Below are 17,829 nucleotides of genomic sequence, written 5' to 3' on the forward strand. Positions count from 1 at the left end.
AGCTGCTCCGGCCTATGGTCAGGCCACACTTAGATCCCCTCCAGTTTGCCTACCAGCCCCGATTAGGAGTTGAGGATGCCATCGTCTACCTGCTGAACCGTGTCTACGCCCACCTGGACAAGCCAGCAAGCACTGTGAGGGTCATGTTTTTTGACTTCTCCAGTGCGTTCAACACCATCCGCCCTGCTCTGCTGGGGGAGAAGCTGACAGCGATGCAGGTGGATGCTTCCCTGGTGTCATCGATTCTTGATTACCTGACTGGCAGACCACAGTACGTGTGCTTGCAACACTGTGTGTCCGACAGAGTGATCAGCAGCACTGGGGCTCCACAGGGGACTGTCTTGTCTCCCTTTCTCTTCACCATTTACACCTCGGACTTCAACTACTGCACAGAGTCTTGTCATCTTCAGAAGTTTTCTGATGACTCTGCCATAGTTGGATGCATCAGCAAGGGAGATGAGGCTGAGTACAAGGCGACGGTAGGAAACTTTGTCACATGGTGTGAGCAGAATTATCTGCAGCTTAATGTGAAAAAGACTAAGGAGCTGGTGGTAGACCTGAGGAGAGCTAAGGTACCGGTGACCCCTGTTTCCATCCAGGGGGTCAGTGTGGACATGGTGGAGGATTACAAATACCTGGGGATACGAATTAACAATAAATTGGACTGGTCTAAGAACACTGAGGCTGTCTACAAGAAGAGACAGAGCCGTCTCTATTTCCTGAGGAGACTGAGGTCCTTTAACATCTGTCGGACGATGCTGAGGATGTTCTACGAGTCTCTGGTGGCCAGTGCTATCATGTTTGCTGTTGTGTGCTGGGGCAGCAGGCTGAGGGTAGCAGACACCAATGAATCAACAAACTCATTCGTAAGGCCAGTGATGTTGTGGGGATGGAACTGGACTCTCTGACAGTGGTGTCTGAAAAGAGGATGCCATCTAAGTTGCATGCCATCTTGGACAACGTCTCCCATCCACTACATAACGTACTGGGTGGGCACAGGAGTACATTCAGCCAGAGACTCATTCCTCCGAGATGCAGCACAGAGCGTCATAGAAAGTCATTCCTGCCTGTGGCCATCAAACTTTACAACTCCTCCCTTGGAGGGTCAGACACCCTGAGCTGATAGGCTGGTCCTGGACTTATTTCATAATTTACATATTACTATTTAACTATTTATGGTTCTATTACTATTTATTATTTATGGTGCAACTGTAACGAAAACCAATTTCCCCCAGGATCAATAAAGTATGACTATGACTATCACACACAGGGGGCTTGGAGCGTGCGAGTCACCGGTCACATTAAAGCCATATTTTATGTACGACTCGTCGTATTTTCCATTGAAGGAAACTTTCTTTTTTTTTGCAATCTTGGCCTCAGCTGTCTCTGCGTTATCATCATTATTAGGCCTTTTATGTCCCCCACCACCTCTTCCAAAGAAACTCTCAAGCGACATTTGTTTTTTACTCATCGAGTAATTGTAGGTTAATGGCCGACTGATGACCTCGTGTGGGTAATGACCTCGCATGCATTCAAATTCAATAGTGGGCGTGACAGGGAATGAGGAAAGGTGCAGCTGACTCATATCGCCAAATCATATGGTTTCCTCGTGGCCCGGTAGCACATGCTTTGGTTGGGGACCACTGCAATAGATTATCCTGGTCCAGCTTGTTCTTCTACTGAGCATACACTGGAGGGCAGCACTGAGTGAGCACCAAAAGGCAGCACTGAATAAACACTGGAGGACAGCACCCAACCCAGCACAATTCCAGCATGCCCAGCAGAGGCCCCTGCTCTCTGCCCTGGGTGGCTGCAGGTACAGAAGCCTGGGTCCAAGAACAGTTGTTCCTGTTCAACCATTCAGTTCTTGAACCAACCGGCAAATGTAATGATTCCTCCCCTGCACCCCCACCCCTACAGATGCTGTTGACTTGCTGAGCTCCTCCAGCAGATTGTTTATGCATCTCCAATTGGAGAATGGATATGCGCTCAGATCAAGTGGAATTCAGTCAGCTTCAGGTGTAACAGTAAAAGTTCAGTCTTTGTCACTGCTGGTCTGGAGACTAATGTACAAGGTGACAAGAAGCACAGATCGAGTGCATAACCAGAGCCTTTTGCCCAAGGCGGCTACGGCTCATATGAGGGACATAATTTTTAGGTGATTGGAGGAAAGTATAGGAGGGATGTCACAGGTAAGTTTTCTACTAGAGAGTAATGATTGCAACATGCAGATACATTATGGGCATTTAAGGGACCCTTGGATTGGCAGATGGATGATAGGAAACTGAAGGGCTAGGTTAGATTGTTCTTGGAGTAGATTAAAAGGTTGGTACAACATCGTGGGCCAAGGGGCTTGTACAGTGCCGTAATGTTCTTGGTTCCAGTTTCTTGAGTAGAAGATTTTACATATTCTCATTTTTCCAAATGACACAGGAGGCCATTTCAACCCATCAAGCCTACGCTAGAATAATCCCATTCCCGCACAAATATTCCCTATAACCTATTCTCCCCACATCCCCATCAACTCCTCCTAGATTCTGCCAGACACCCACACATGGGGTACCTCACCCTGGACAAGTAACGTACCGACGTGCACATCTTCAGGATGTGGGGGTGGGGGGGAACCAGAGCACCTAGAGGAAACTACAAGGTCATGGGGAGAATGTGCAGACAATGCCGGAGGTCAGGATTGACCCATGGTTCCGAGATCTATGGGTATATGGTTTTATGGTTATCTGTCAGTTACGCTGTTCTGCCTTGTATGTGAACTCAAGAATCATGAAGTGCTTTGACTCTCGAGTACTAGTTGGTTGCACAGTCATAGAGGTCTTCCCATGGTAGAGGTGGAAGTCAGGACTGGCTGAATCTGACTGTGTCCTCTCTCTCTCTACAGGTGGGTCTGCCTGAAGAAACGGTGAAGCGCTGTGTTCAGCAGTTGGGATTGGCCATTGATTACATGCATAGCAAAAACCTGGTCCACAGGGACATCAAGCCAGAGAATGTGCTCCTGTTTGACAAAGAGTGTCGACGGGTCAAGCTGTCTGACTTTGGGATGACTCGCAAGGTAGGGTGCAGAGTGAAGCGTATCAGTGGCACCATCCCCTACACTGCTCCCGAGGTCTGCCAGGCCAACAGGACTGAGGGCTTTCTGGTGGATTGCAGTATTGACATCTGGGCCTTTGGTGTCCTGATCTTCTGCATGCTGACTGGAAACTTCCCCTGGGAGGCTGCCATGCCATCTGACATGTTCTATGAGGAATTTGTGCGGTGGCAAAGAGGTCGTCTGAATGGGTTTCCTTCACAGTGGAAAAGGTTCACAGACGAGGCCCTCCAGATGTTTGAAAGGTTGCTGGCTGTCAATCCTGACAAAAGATGCTCTGTTAAGGAAGTCTTTTATTTCCTGAAATGTGACTTGATGGTGGAATTGAGGAGAAGGGCTTCTTATCGATGTAGAACCCACTCCTCTGATAAATCAGCTGTGTCGGCACACAGACGTGAGGGATCGGCTCCCAACATGCCCACACCTTTGAGAAGAAACCTCCTGTCAGAAGCACCGGGATCCAGGTTCGCATCCACATCAACTGAGTTGAGTTTGCAAACATCTGGGAGCAGGATGGACGGAAGACAGGACAAGAGCAAAGGCCGAATGATTGGTGCAACTGCAATTGAAATCTGTGTTTAATCCCCTGATCCACTAGTAGGTGTTGCACTGGTAAAGAGAAATAGTCTGCGAATACTTTCAGTCCTCAGATGCTGCTGGGTCCTTCTTCAAAGACACCTGAAACTAGTAATATGTTGAAACAATCCAGGAGGATTCATTTGAGATGTGTCTTGTGTAGAAGGCCTCATAGCCCTAGCTTTACAGTCTGCTTCAGAGGTGCAATCTACTTTTGGACAGAGCGTGGCAGAGCGCTGGAGGTGGGGTTGAAAAACTAGACCTCAATCAAACAAACATCTGATCACTGGGACCAATACTTAAACTCAGTTCACAGATTAAAAATGCAGGGTTTTGGCTCTGAGGGTCCAACTTCAGAGGTACTGGTACCATTCTGGCCCAGCCACTGCTCAATCTTGAGCCTGCAGCGTAAAGTGGTCCCTGCCTTATGCTACCGGCTGTTCTTCAGATTCATCTCGTGAGGCAAATTGACTATGAAGGGAATTACAGCCGAGTCCAGTCCCTGACACAAATGTGCATGGTCTTCTTAGGTGGTTGACAGTGAGTAGGAGAGAGGAGGTCCGTCACACAGCAGTCAAGTGAAGCCAACTGGTCAGTGGCTCACTGCTTTCCCTAGGTGAAGCTCTTTAGGAATGGTTTAAAGCATGGTGTGTTACTGATTACCTTGATCATCATTTTCAAAGATGTACAAAGTATTAACATACTTCAAATATGCCATTTGATTCGACTGCCCCAATCTTCATCTCCCTCTTAGACCATATCACTTTTTCTTTCTCATGTCCTTAATTGTTTAAATTGTTTTGCCCTATAACTGGCACCGTTGTATGGCAAACCCACTCTCTGGAGCAGTGGGGTCCATATCTCACTACCCTCTGGACAAGTATTTTACTTCAGAGATCTTTGTTGGATTTACTAGTCATTACCTGATGTTCACAGTCGCCTGTTCTGGTCCTAGCATTTTCCTTTGATCGTTTTAAAGACTGATGGCTCTAAGATAGGTGGTGTAGTGGACAGTGAGGAAGGTTATCAAGAATTACAGGGGAATCCTGTACAGCTACTGTGGTAGGTGGGCCAAGGAATGGCAGATGCAGTTTAATTCAGATAAGAGCGAGATGTTACATTTTGGAAAGTCAAATTAAGGTAGGACTCTCTGTGAATGGAAGAACCCTGGGCAGTATGGCAGTAGGAGGGGCTTTAGAAAATAAGTACATGGCTTTCTGAAAGTGGAGTCACAGATAGGGTGGTGAAGAAGGCTTTCAGCCACCTTATTTCATGGTCTTCAATCTTGAAAACAAACTGATTAAACACCATCTTATCATACGGCTCTTTGGATGTCCATATACACCATATCATAACACTTCCCTCATGGACAGATAGATAGATAGATATACTTTATTGATCCTGAAGGATCAATATGGACTCTCTCCATATACCCTTTTATGAAAGAGGAGGTGGTGTTTGCAGTTTTCCAGTCCTTGGAAAAATATGCAATCCAAAATTCTGCTATTTTCTACTTCACATTCCTCAGTAACCTAGTTTACATTCAATTTGGTCCAAGTTCTTTGTTGGCATTTCTAGAGCCTCTTTGGCTATCCTGAATTTCAAACTACATTGAGTCTTTTGTGGTAAGAGAGGAGAGGAAGTTGCATTATTAAGGAGAACATCATTTCAGAGGATATTCAGGAGGAAATGTCCAATGAGAATATATGGTTAGAGCTGAGAAAGTGGTGGTCACATTAATGGGATTGTATAATAGGTCCCTGACAGCGAGAATAAAGGGAGTAAATATGTAGGGAGGTTGCAGACTGGTGTAGGAATAGAAGAAAGAAGAAAGCCCTTAACTCCGAGTGAAGTCATTGGGACGCCATCATGATGGCGTGTTTTTGAGCAGGCTTTCTGATTTTTACGAGGCCGAGTTGCTAGCTCGACGCTCAACCCAGCATGGATAGAAAGCGTGCAAGGGAGCCGGCTGGATTTGAGCTCGGGAGCCTTCGCTCCGAAGTCCGGCGCTGATGCCACTACGCCACCAGCTGGCCAGGTGTAGGAATAATAGGGGTTAAATAGTAGGTAATCTCTGATATTGATGGGGATTGTCATAGTGCTAGGCAGAATGCAAGTGTGTTGAGGAACATTTTCCAAAGCAGTGCATAGATGGCTTGACAGAGAAGAGGCTACACTCAATCTCATCTCAGGAAAATAGTCTGGGCCAGTGGCTGGTGTGTCAGTGGAGGAGCACTTTAGAACAGCGACCATAATTCTCTCAGCTTTACAATAGCTAAGAGAGAAGATAGAACTGGTCTACAAGTCAGATGTCCCATGTTGCGGAGAGGCTAATTTTGCTTTCATTGGACAGGAGTTTCAAAGGTTGACTGGGAGGTGCTGTTAGCAGGTGAAGGGATATCTGGCAAGTGGGGGAATTCTAAAAGTGAAATAGGAAGTGTTCAGGGACAAACATGTCTGTATAATGAGTGAAGGGCAAGGTTGGCAGGATTAAGGAACCCTGGCTGAGGAGAGATACGGAGGCTTTGGTCAGGAAAATAGAGGCATATGTTATGTACGGGTAGCTAGAACAAGCAAGTGCCTTCAGGTGCATAATTGAGTACACTTAGAAAGAAAAAAAGGACATGAGCTATCCCTGGCAGATGAGGTAGTGCAGAATCTTAGATCATCTTGGTGGTAAGAGAAGGAAGGTAGTGGTGGAGAAGTGTCTTTCAGATCAGTGGCCTAGGGCCAGCGGTGTGCCACTGTTGTTGCCATGTACATTTATGACTTGGATCAGAATGCAGGTGGCATGATAAATCAGTTTACAGACAACAACAACATTCCTGGTATGGTGGACAGTAAAGAACTTTGTCTTAGGTTACGACAGGATATTGATCACTGGGAAATTGGGCAAAGGAATAGCAAATGGAACTTCGCTTGCACAGGTTTGAAGTGATGCACTTGTGGAGGGTAAACCTGGAAATGACACGCACAGCCAGTGGCGGGGGCTTATTGTGCTTTAGAACAGAGAGATGCAGGAGGACAAGCACATAGCTCCCTGAAAGTGGCAACACAGGTGCTGAAGAAGACATACGGCATGCTTGCTTTCATAGACAACATTGTACAACAGTTGGGACGTTACGCTGCAGTTCTACAAAACACTGGTGAGACTGCATGGAGAATCGCGTGCAGTTCAGGGTGCCACACTGTAGACAGGAAGTGGCTAAAGTACAGAGGATTCACAGAGGTGTTGCTGCAGCTGGAGGGTTTGAGCATTAAGGAGAGACTGGATAGGGTGAGACTGTTATCTTGGAGTAAAGGAAGCTGAATGGTGACCTTGTAGAGATTTATAAAACTGAGAGGTGGAGATATGGTAGTTGGTCACAATCTTTTTTCCCAGGACAGGGAAGTCTTTTATATATAAAAAAAGAAGAGTGAGCATAGGTTTAAGATGGGGGAGGGGGAACATTTAAAGTAGTCTAAGAGTAAGTTTTGCACACAGGGGTGGGTTACGGTGGGTTCCATAACACACACAAAACGCTGGAGGAGCTCAGCAGGCCACACAGCATCTATGGAAAAGAGTACAGTTGACATTTCGGGTTGCTTGGGTTTCCAGCATCTGCCGATTTTCTCTTGTTGGTGGGGTCTGTACTTTGGATGTGCTACCAAAGGAAGAGATAAGAGGTTGATATGAAAAGAAAAAAAAAATTGGACAGGCACATGGCTAGGGAAGATTCAGAGAGATGTGGGCCAAATGCAGGCAAACAGGATTAGTTTAAATAAATATCATGGTCAGCATGGACAAGATGGGCTGGACGGCCTGTTTTGTGCTTGATACTGTATGAATCTCAGTGTACTGCTGAACTTGGCAAACAGGGGATACAAGTTGTCTTTTGTATTGGTGATAGCAATCAGGCCTTCAACAGGGAGGGTGAAATCTCTAAGGTAGGAGCTGGTGATGGACAGGGTGATGTAGGTGTAGTTGAAAATGTGGATACACGAAGTTGAGAAAGTTCTCAACTATTTTTAATGTCCTGTAGTAGGAACCATGAGAATGTAAACGTGAGGCATCAACTTGAAGAAAAATGGCTTTTGAGGGACATTTCTGTGGAACAGGATTAACCTACATTTGGAAAGCCAGGATAAGATCAAACAGGCGCTAGATACTGACAACATGTCTCCCAATCCCCACCCTCCCAAAGACAGATGCTCTGATAATGAAATGAAGTTTCCAGCCTGCTCACATATCCCATTCCAAGGGAAAACTTCCCCATTTATAATGTTGTTACTGATGCTGCTTAATCGGGGAATGAGTCACTAATTTTCTGTCTCTTTTCCTACCCTGTTCTGGATGTGTCCCTTCTGCTGGGTACCAGCACAGCATTATGTTGTGTGAATGGGTAGGTGCTTGGTAGTCCTAAAATAACATTGACCCCGTCTGACATAAAGGCAAAAGAGCAAGCTGAGATGGACAGAAAGTGGGGTGAAGGACGATGCCGGGTAAAGGTGGACATCACGTTGCCCAAATTTCAGGTACATTTCTATGTTTAAGTCCAGTCCTGTAAGCTTAACTTTAGAATTTGCAGAGTATTGTGTGCAGTCTGATCACATATCTACAGGAAAGATATCAATAACATTGAAAGAGTACGTGGAAAATTTACAAGGATGTTGGTGGGTCTTGAGTACCTGACCTGTAGGGAAAGGTTGAACAGGTTGGCACTTTATTCCCAAGAGTGTAGGAGAATGAGGGGAGATTTGATAGAGGTGTACAGAATTGAGGGCTATAGATAGGGTAAATGCAAGCAACTTTTTTCCACTGAGGTTGGATGAGACTAGAACTAGAGGTCATAGGTTAAGGGTAAATAGTAAAATATTTAAGGGGAAGGGAAACATCTTCATTCTGGAGTGGTGAGAAGTGAAACAAGCTGCCAATGGATGTGGTGGATACAGATTAATTTCAACATTTAAGAGAAATTTGTATAAGTATTTGGATAAAAAGGGTATGGAGGGCCATGATCCGGGTGCAGATTAACGGCACCAGGCAGAATAAGAGTTTGGCACAGATGGGCCAAAGGGCCTGCTTTTGTGCTGTGCTGTTCTTGATTCTATGAAATAACCATATAACAATTACAGCACAGAAACAGGCCATCTCGGCCCTTCTAGTCCGTGCCAAACTCTTACTCTCACCTAGTCTCACCGACCTGCACTCAGCCCATAACCCTCTATTCCTTTCCTGTCCATATAGCTGTCCAATTTAACTTTAAATGACATCGAACCTGCCTCAACCACTTCTGCTGGAAGTTCGTTCCACACAGCTACCACTCTCTGAGTAAAGAAGTTCCCCCTCATGTTACCCCTAAACTTTTGCCCTTTAACTCTCAACTCATGTCCTCTCGTTTGAATCCCCCCCTACTCTCAATGGAAAAAGCCTATCCATATCAACTCTATCTATCCCCCTCATAATTTTAAATACCTTTATCAAGTCCCCCCCCAACCTTCTACGCTCCAAAGAATAAAGACCTAACTTGCTCAACCTTTCTCTGTAACTTAGGAGATGAAACCCAGGCAACATTTCAGTAAACCTCCTCTGTACTCTCTCAATTTTATTGACATCTTTCCTATAATTCGGTGACCAGAACAGTACACAATACTCCAGATTTGGCCTCACCAATGCCTTATACAATTTCAACATTACATCCCAACTCTTAAACTCAATGCTCTGATTAATAAAGGCCAGCATACCAAAAGCTTTCTTCACCACCCTATCCACATGAGATTCCACCTTCAGGGAACTATGCACCATTATTCTTAGATCCCTTTGTTCTACTGCATTCTTCAATGCCCTACCATTTACCACGTATGCCCTATTTTGATTAGTCCTACCAAAATGTAGCACCTCATATTTTTCAGCATTAAACTCCATCTGCCATCTTTCAGCCCACTCTTCTAACTGGCCTAAATCTCTCTGCAAGCTTTGAAAACCTACTTCATTATCCACAACGCCACCTATCTTAGTATCATCTGCATACTTACTCATCCGATTTACCACCCCATCATCCAGATCATTAATATATATGACAAAACAACATCGGACCCAGTACAGATCCCTGAGGCACACCACTAGTCACTGGCCTCCAATCTGACAAAAAGTTATCCACCACTACTCTCTGGCGTTTCCCATCCAGCCAATGCTGAATCCATTTTACTACTTCGATATTAATGTCTAACGATTGAACCTTCCTAACTAACCTTCTGTGTGGAACCTTGTCAAAGGCCTTACTGAAGTCCATGTAGACAACATCCACCGCTTTACCCTCATCAACTTTCCTAGTAACCTCATCAAAAAATTCAATAAGATTTGTCAAACATGACCTTCCACGCACAAATCCATGTTGACTGTTCCTAATCAGACCCTGTCTATCCAGATAATTATATATACCATCTCTAAGAACACTTTCCATCAATTTACCCACCACTGACATCAAACTCACAGGCCGATAATTGCTAGGTTTACTCTTAGAGCCCTTTTTAAACAATGGAACCGCATGAGCAATACGCCAATCCTCCGGCACCATCCCCGTTTCTGATGACGTTTGAAATATTTCTGTCAGAGTCCCTGCTATTTCCACACTAACTTCCCTCAAGGTCCTAGGGATTATCTTGTCCGGACCCGGAGACTTATCCATTTTTATATTCCTTAAAAGCGCCAGTACTTCCTCTTCTTTAATCCTCATACTTCCCATAACTACCCTTCTTGCTTCCTTTACCTATGGCATATAGCCCAGTAAATATAGTATTCAGCAATATGCCTCACTCGTGTTAAGAGTGTTACATTTGTAAGGTTTATATTTTTTATTAATTCTTAGAGTTAATCACACCAGTATTTTAATAATATGCAGCAGTGGGTTTATGGAAATTGTTTTCCGTATCCACTCGATATGTAAAAACCCAGCAGTGGATGTACACAGCAGTTACCATGAGGATTTAGGTTCCTGGTGTTTCCCTGCAAATGAGAAATCACGCTTTGTATCATTATAAGGCAGGAGAATGGGGTGGAAAGGGATAATAAATCAGCCATGATGGGATGACAGAAGACTTGATGGGCCGAGTGGCCTAATTCTGCTCCTATGTCTTATGGTCTTATTATCAATCCACTACAAATGAGCTGCCCAACCTCTGGCTGAAGTACAGTCCTGTTCTTATTGGTGGCACTCATAAGGAATAGGGTAGGATTCAAGTAAATTGGTAAATCTGTTCATTGTCACATGTACAAAGATACAATGGAAAAATTGCCTTACATTCTGTTCATACAGATCAATTCATTACACAGTGCATTGAGGTAGAACATGGGAAACAACAATAGAATGCAGAGTAAAGTGTTACGGCCACAGAGGAAGTGCCGTACTGGGGAAACGTTTAGGAGCGAGGTTACAATGAGGTAGTTTGTTTATTAAACTAGGGGACTGCTCAATAGTCTTATAACAGCAGGGTAGAAACTGTACTTGAGCCTGGTGATAGATGCTTTCAGGCTTTTGTATTTTCACCTTGATTAGGGGGAATGTCCACTGTGGGTGGGGTCTTTGAACATGCTGGCTGTTTCATCATGAGAGTGTGGTATAGACAAAGTTCATGGAGGGGAGGCTGGAGAGACTGATATAGCCATGGAGTTGGGCTGACCATCAACCACCCATTTACAGTGATTCTCATTTAATTGTCCCCACATTCTGTCACTCACCTTCCTACAATGACTCATCTGCATGAGGGAGGAAATCACAGCACATGGAGGGAGCCCATGTGGTCACAGGAAGAATGTGCGCTGAAGGTCAGCGTTGAAGCCAGCTCACTGGCTCGAACGCAGCATCTCTGCACCCCCATGTGTTTCCCAGAAGGGTAATCAGATAAAACAGCCACATCAAAGGGACTCAGGATTCTAGGTTCAAGATTGTTTAATGTCGTTGCCAGTACACAAGTGTAACAGAAAACAGAATGATTGTTACTTCAGATCCAATACAGCACAAACAAATCAACAAGATGAAAACACAATAAATATATGTAAATACGTATGTACATAAGATGGCTGATATAGATTTGTGATGCTAGGCACAGGAGTGTCTGTACGTAAGGTGACTGACAGGAAATGATAAAGTAGTGGTCGTGAGGAGTATGGGGGGTGGGTTAGTGAGTGGAGGTGTTGATCAGCCTTACTGCTTGGGGAAAGTAACTGTTTTTGAGTCTGGTGGTTCTGGTGTGGTTGCTATGTTGTCTCCTCCCTGATGGGAGAGGGACAAACAGTCCTGAGCAGGGTGGGTGAGATCCTTTATGATGTTACTGGCCCTTTTCTGGCACCTTTCTGTATACATGTCCTTGGTGTATACCTGTTGAAGAGCCTTCCTGTCCATCACACTGAAGTTGTATACCATGCAGTAATACAGCTTTTTAGGATGCTCTCTACTTTGAATCTGTAGAATGATGTGAGTATAGATGTGCAAAGTCCAGCTCTCCTCTACCTCCTCTGAAAGTAGAGACATCGGTGAGCTTTCCTGATAGTGTAGAATGTGCTTTGCCTATTGGAAATATGCTTTGGAAAGTGAGGTAACAGCTGGTCTTGAGATATTTTATCTATTAATAAAATGAGTTTTCAGAAAATCCACAAGATAATGAACCTTGATTGTGTGTTCTCTGGCTAGAATGGGTTACAGCCTCAGAATAGAGGGATGTTCTTTTAGAACGGAGATGAGGAGGAATTTCTTTAGCCTGAGAGGTGAATCTGTGGAATTCTTTGCCACAGGCAGTTGTGGAGGCCAAGTCTTCTTATATATTTAAGACAGAGATTAATAGATTCTTGATTGGGCAGGGCATGAAGGGATATGGGGAGAATGCAGGAGACTGTGGCTAAGAGGAAAATTGGATCAGCCATGGTGAAATGGTGGAGCAGACTCGATGGGCCAAATGGCCTAATTCTGCTTCTATGTCTTATGGTCTTATTACACCCTTGTGCCACCACTATCAAAATAATAGTTGGAATTCTAATCACTTGGCCACAATGAAGATAATAATATCAGTTAAAAGTAATAGACGTTGAGACCGGGAGGTTTTGTTAATAATAACCCCAGCACTGTGGCACTACCAGAGAGATCTTTCCCACCTCCTCTGAGATTTTACAGGAACACGAGTGAAGTAAGTGCGATCCAATTTTAATCCCTGATCTTCATCGGCATTTTTGAATCTGCTTTGGTAACCTGGAGTTCTACTTCTGGTTACTCTAGCAACATGTGTGGGAGTTGGTTTGACAATAGCACCCTCCAAGTGCAGTTTGATGGTTTGATACCAATGTTAAGGATAGTGGTTGGATGAGCAGTTGAGTGACTGGTCTTCAGAAAATGGATATTTTCAGGCATGGAAGGAAAAAGGAAGCAGAAGGTTCAAAAGCAAGTTTTGCTTTCGCCTACTTTATAAAGTAAAGTATAAAGTATTTGCTGTTAATAGAACACAAACCAGAACAGAACCGTACAGGCCCTTATTCTTTGACATCCTGAGTTGCCGGCCATTGCAACAGTCCTCGTAAAAGTGGACATTACTGCCAAGAGCTTTTGTCAAATCAAAACTCCCCATTCTTGTTTATCCTCAAGAAACTAGCTGCATTTAGCAGCTGAGGCTGACAGTGAGAGATCCGGGTAAAGGGTCAGCTGCCCTTGTTTGGGGCAGCTTTCTGTGTAGACTGGTCCATCAGTAACACATGGAGCTTAACAAACTTTAACCTCATTCCTTTTCACTATGGTAATATTAAAATACTGTTAACAGGATGTGTATAAAATTATATCAATGATATAATATTAATCTGAGTGTAAGGTTAGAAACACTTTTTAAAGGAAAGGTGGTGTCACAAGGATTACTGTGACTGCTTCTCTGGTTAAATGTTACAAACCCCAATGGAATATATATTTCTCCTTAAGCTCATTACCCGTATCGGGGCATAGGCTGCCTACAGTAGCTTGCCAGAGTCCTCTATCCTGGGCCAGTCTTTCAAGTTGTCCATCAAAGATCCTTCCTCTCCCAGGGATGAGGTCTTTGGAGCTTCTGTTGGTGTTTTTGTAGCTCTGGACTTTTGTGGGATAGGGTCGCTAGTCCCATGCCCAAGCCTCCTTTTACAGCCGGGTGTGGGCTGGCCACGGCGGAGTTGATGGAATACATTACACCACGTTTTTGGATGCACAACACTGAACTGTGGTATTAGCAATGTAGTGAAGAAAGAATTTTAAATAGAGCACTTTGTGTAGAGAAGACTATAACTGTTAGTGCTGCTATAAAGGACTGTGGTCCCTCTGTGTGTGTGTGTGTGTGTGTGTGTGTGTGTGTGTGTGTGTGTGTGTATATGTGTGTGTGTGTGTGTGTGTGGTTTGCAATAATTTTAGAAATAGAGCTTTTGTAGATCTACTTATATAACAAGGCTCCTTTTACCTCAGTTTGGAATATGTACTGACCTCAATATTGTTGTGTTAGGAAGAGAAAGTAAATATATTGAATGTTAACCGAGTTTTAAGAACTAATCTAAAGTTCTGGTAATTCTGCTTATGTTGCTGAGAGACACAACAACCCTTACAGCACTCTCTCCTGAATCCAACAAACAACTGCTAAACTCCCCTACATGTAGCTTATCACCAGTTCTTACATACTTCTATGCACGTGTGAATTTTTAAAAACCGGTATCTGCTCGGTGGAATCTTCTTTCAATGAAACAAAGTGGAGTGCAGTGCCCAGGGTGCTGGACAGGCAGATACATTTGAAAGATTCTCAGATAGGCACATACTTACTTCACCTGTACTGGGACATGGGCTGCCTGCTGACCTTAGCTTGGCAGAGTCCCCCATCCTGGCCAGTCCTTCAAGCTGTCCCCAGGTGTAGCCCATCAAAGACTCTCTTCTCCCAGGAATGAGGTCTCTGGAGCTTCTATAGTGCTGGGTTTGCACAACTCTCTTCCTTTTGCAGCAGGGCTTCGATCCACCCATGCTGTAGTTAGATAGACACATGGATATTAAAAAAAAAACAGAGTTATGGGCTGTGTAGGAGGGTTTTACTGATCATACTCCATGACATTACAATTGTTGTATCTCTGTCCTGAGCTGTTACCTGTAACAATGTTGAGAGGACTATGCTCTATATCTAACCCCACTTTATATCTAGCCTGGCCATGTTTACAAGAGTCATGATCATATTGAGGCTTGGTCTGCCCCACCTTTCAATATGATCGTGGTTAGTTTATACTGGCCTCCTCAGCTCCTCTTCTGTGCCAGTTCCCCACATCCCTCAAATCCCCATCTTTCAAGTTCAAGTTCAAAGTTCATTGTCATCTGATTGTACCCAAACAGAACAATGTTCCTCCAGACCACGGTGCACCCACAAAAAATCACACACAGCTCATAAACTGAAATATTACTATAAGTAAGTTAATAAAATATAATATAATTTCTATTTTGTTTACAGTTTATTTATTTAGAGATGCAGCACGCAACAGACCCTTCCAGCCCAATGACCAGCAACCCACCTATTTAAGCATGATATTGTGCTGACCTCTATAAAATAGAGCTATTTATAATGAGCGATTGACCGGTAAGTCTTTGCACTGTGGAAGGGAACTCACATGGTTACAGGGAGAGCACGCAGACTCATTATAGCCGGTGCTGGAATTGAATTCTGAATGTCCCACACTGTAATTCCATTGCGCTGACTGTTACACTGTGGTGGTGTGTAGCTTACCTATCAGGTGACATCATAGAGAAAAGCAGGAAGATCAGTATGAATACTCCACTAGAATCAAAATCAAGTTTATTAACATTAAAATACATCTTACCATTCGGTAAGATCCTGGCTGATCGTGTGCCTCAGTGCCACTTTCCTAATCAACCTAATATCCAAAAATCAGTCACTGTCCAGCAACCAGACTCTAAGAGATGCCACAGCCCTCTTTGGACAGATTCACCAATAGGTGAAGAAATTTCTTCTCATCTCTCCCCTGACATGTATGTACTTTGATAATAAAATTTACTTTGAACAGCCAACCCCTCATTTTGAGACAACTCCTGGCTTGTTAGTAGCAGAGGATCCAGTGCCAATCCCAATGGTCACTGTCTCCTGGTCCAGAAATGACCTGTTTACTCTTTATTTTCTGTCAATTCACATCAATCTATCGCCCTCAATAGCGTTGTAGTTTTATTTATGTGGCAGTTTATTGAAGATTTTGAAGTTCAAAGAACATTTATTATCAAAGTATGTACACCGCATATAACATTGAGATTCACCTTCTTGCAGGCAGCCACAAAACAATGAAGCACAGTAGAATCCACGAAAAGCCCCACACAGCAAAGGTCGACAACGTCCAATGTGCAATAAAAAGTAAGCAGGCAACACACAACACGCGAGCCACAGAATCCATGAGAGTGAGTCCACAGCCACACAGCCAGTTCAGCACTCAGGCGAGTGAAGCCAGCTCAAGAGCTCGATGGCTGCAGGCGACAGCTGTGGCCAAATGCACAAGATGTACTGCTAGTCCTGCAACTTATAATCTAAAAATCTAGAGGACTTGTGTAATAAAATATTCCTTTCAAACATCCACATTGATTCTGCTTAGTCCTATGACCTTACAGGTGCCCCGTCTCCACTTTAATACCAGGAGCTAGCATCTTCTGCATGACCTTTGCTGGTAGTACCTCTATGGAAGGGGTTCCGAGCCTGGGATACACAGGCATCTCAGTTCCTTCCAAACCTCTTCAGGAGATTTTACAGAACTCACTCTGAAATCGGAGAAGATCTTGGGGTTGACTTACTATAAGCCCAGCTCAGAAATTTCCTGAGTCACCCGATGCGATTCATTGCCACAGAGAGCTGTGGAGCCCAGGTCACTGTGGACATTTAAAGTGGAGTGGATTGGAGCTTGATTAGTCAAGCCAGCAAAGGTTACAGGGAGAAGGCAGGAGAATAGGGTTGAGAGGGAAAATAAATCAGTCATGATGGAGTGGTGGAGTAGTTTCAATGGGCCGAATGGCCTAATTCTGCTGCTATGTCTTATGGTCTAATATCTTTCTGTCTGAAATGCCAATTCTCAAACAGCTGACAGAGTGAGTGAGAACAGCAATGGTTTCCAATAATCACTATATTCATTACGAATGATGCAACATTTCAAAGTGAGGTTACAGGGATTTAATAAATTCAAAGACACTCAGTGAAATTGATGAATTTCACTGTTTTTTTTCTCCACATCATTTAAAGGATGAACAATGGTTATCTGTCCCCAAAGTACAAGTATAATCATATAACTAGGGCCCCACTGTAGCGTAGCAGTGAGCACAATGCTATTACAGCTCCGGATGTCAGACTTTGGAGTTCAATTCTGGTGACACTGTATACCCTTCTTGTGAATGTGTGGGTGCTCCAGTGCCCACAGTCCAAAGACAAACCAGTTTGCAAGTTTATTAGCTATTGTACACTGTCCTGTGCTTTGGCAGGGGATAAACAGGTGGGCTGCTGGAAGCGTCTGTTCCACACTGTATCTCCAAATAACAATAACATAAATACTCTCAAATTAATAGATACATAGAGGTATGTAAGACACATATCTATATTCATAGGATATGCACGGATATTAAATAGCCACCTTAGCTGAGGCTGTTGTCATACACAGTCAACTCCAGGGATCTACAGCACCCCTGGCCTTATAATCAGTCGAAAGCATGTGCTGTTCTGAAGACAGTTAATGCAATAATAACCATATGCAATCATATCCCATTCTACACTGATATATGCAGAACATGAACTATTGATACATTATCCTCCAGTATTCTGAGTGTAAAGAGGCCACTTAGTTGTGTTGGCAATGATTCTGCAGATGTGGAATTTTCCCATGTTTTCATGTGAATACAATAAAAATGATTTGGTTTGAAATGCTCTTTTTGTGTCCTTATTTCTACCTTAAAGTGAATCTGAGAAACTGGACAGTCTACAAATGAAAATCTCAACCTGCACAGTTCGGCAGCGAGCGAATGTGAAACAAAACACCAGGGATCATGAAGGTAGTAAGAGGATGGTGTAGATAGTAGACGATGGTGAAGGTAGTAGGAAATGATGATGAAGATAGTAGAGGATGGTGAAGATAGAAAATGATGCAAGTAGAAGATGAT

At 43.9% G+C, this 17,829-nt stretch overlaps 1 protein-coding gene across 2 annotated transcripts in view; it reads left to right on the forward strand.

The window, feature by feature from the left end:
• sbk1 (SH3 domain binding kinase 1) overlaps positions 1 to 17,536 on the forward strand; it is a 51,321-nt gene extending 33,785 nt beyond the window's left edge. The window contains exons 4-5 of one of the 2 annotated variants that reach the window (XM_072269233.1): positions 2,894 to 3,564; positions 15,140 to 17,536. In XM_072269233.1, coding sequence (XP_072125334.1) covers positions 2,894 to 3,564; positions 15,140 to 15,152 — 684 coding nt within the window. In that variant the 3' untranslated portion in view covers positions 15,153 to 17,536. Of the gene's footprint in view, positions 1 to 2,893; positions 7,124 to 15,139 lie in introns of those variants that run through there. The other variant, XM_072269232.1, reaches the window with a different exon arrangement.
• Positions 17,537 to 17,829: the final 293 nt, after the last annotated feature.

Source organism: Mobula birostris, chromosome 9, assembly GCF_030028105.1.
Source record: "Mobula birostris isolate sMobBir1 chromosome 9, sMobBir1.hap1, whole genome shotgun sequence".
Taxonomy (NCBI): Eukaryota; Metazoa; Chordata; class Chondrichthyes; order Myliobatiformes; family Myliobatidae; genus Mobula; species Mobula birostris.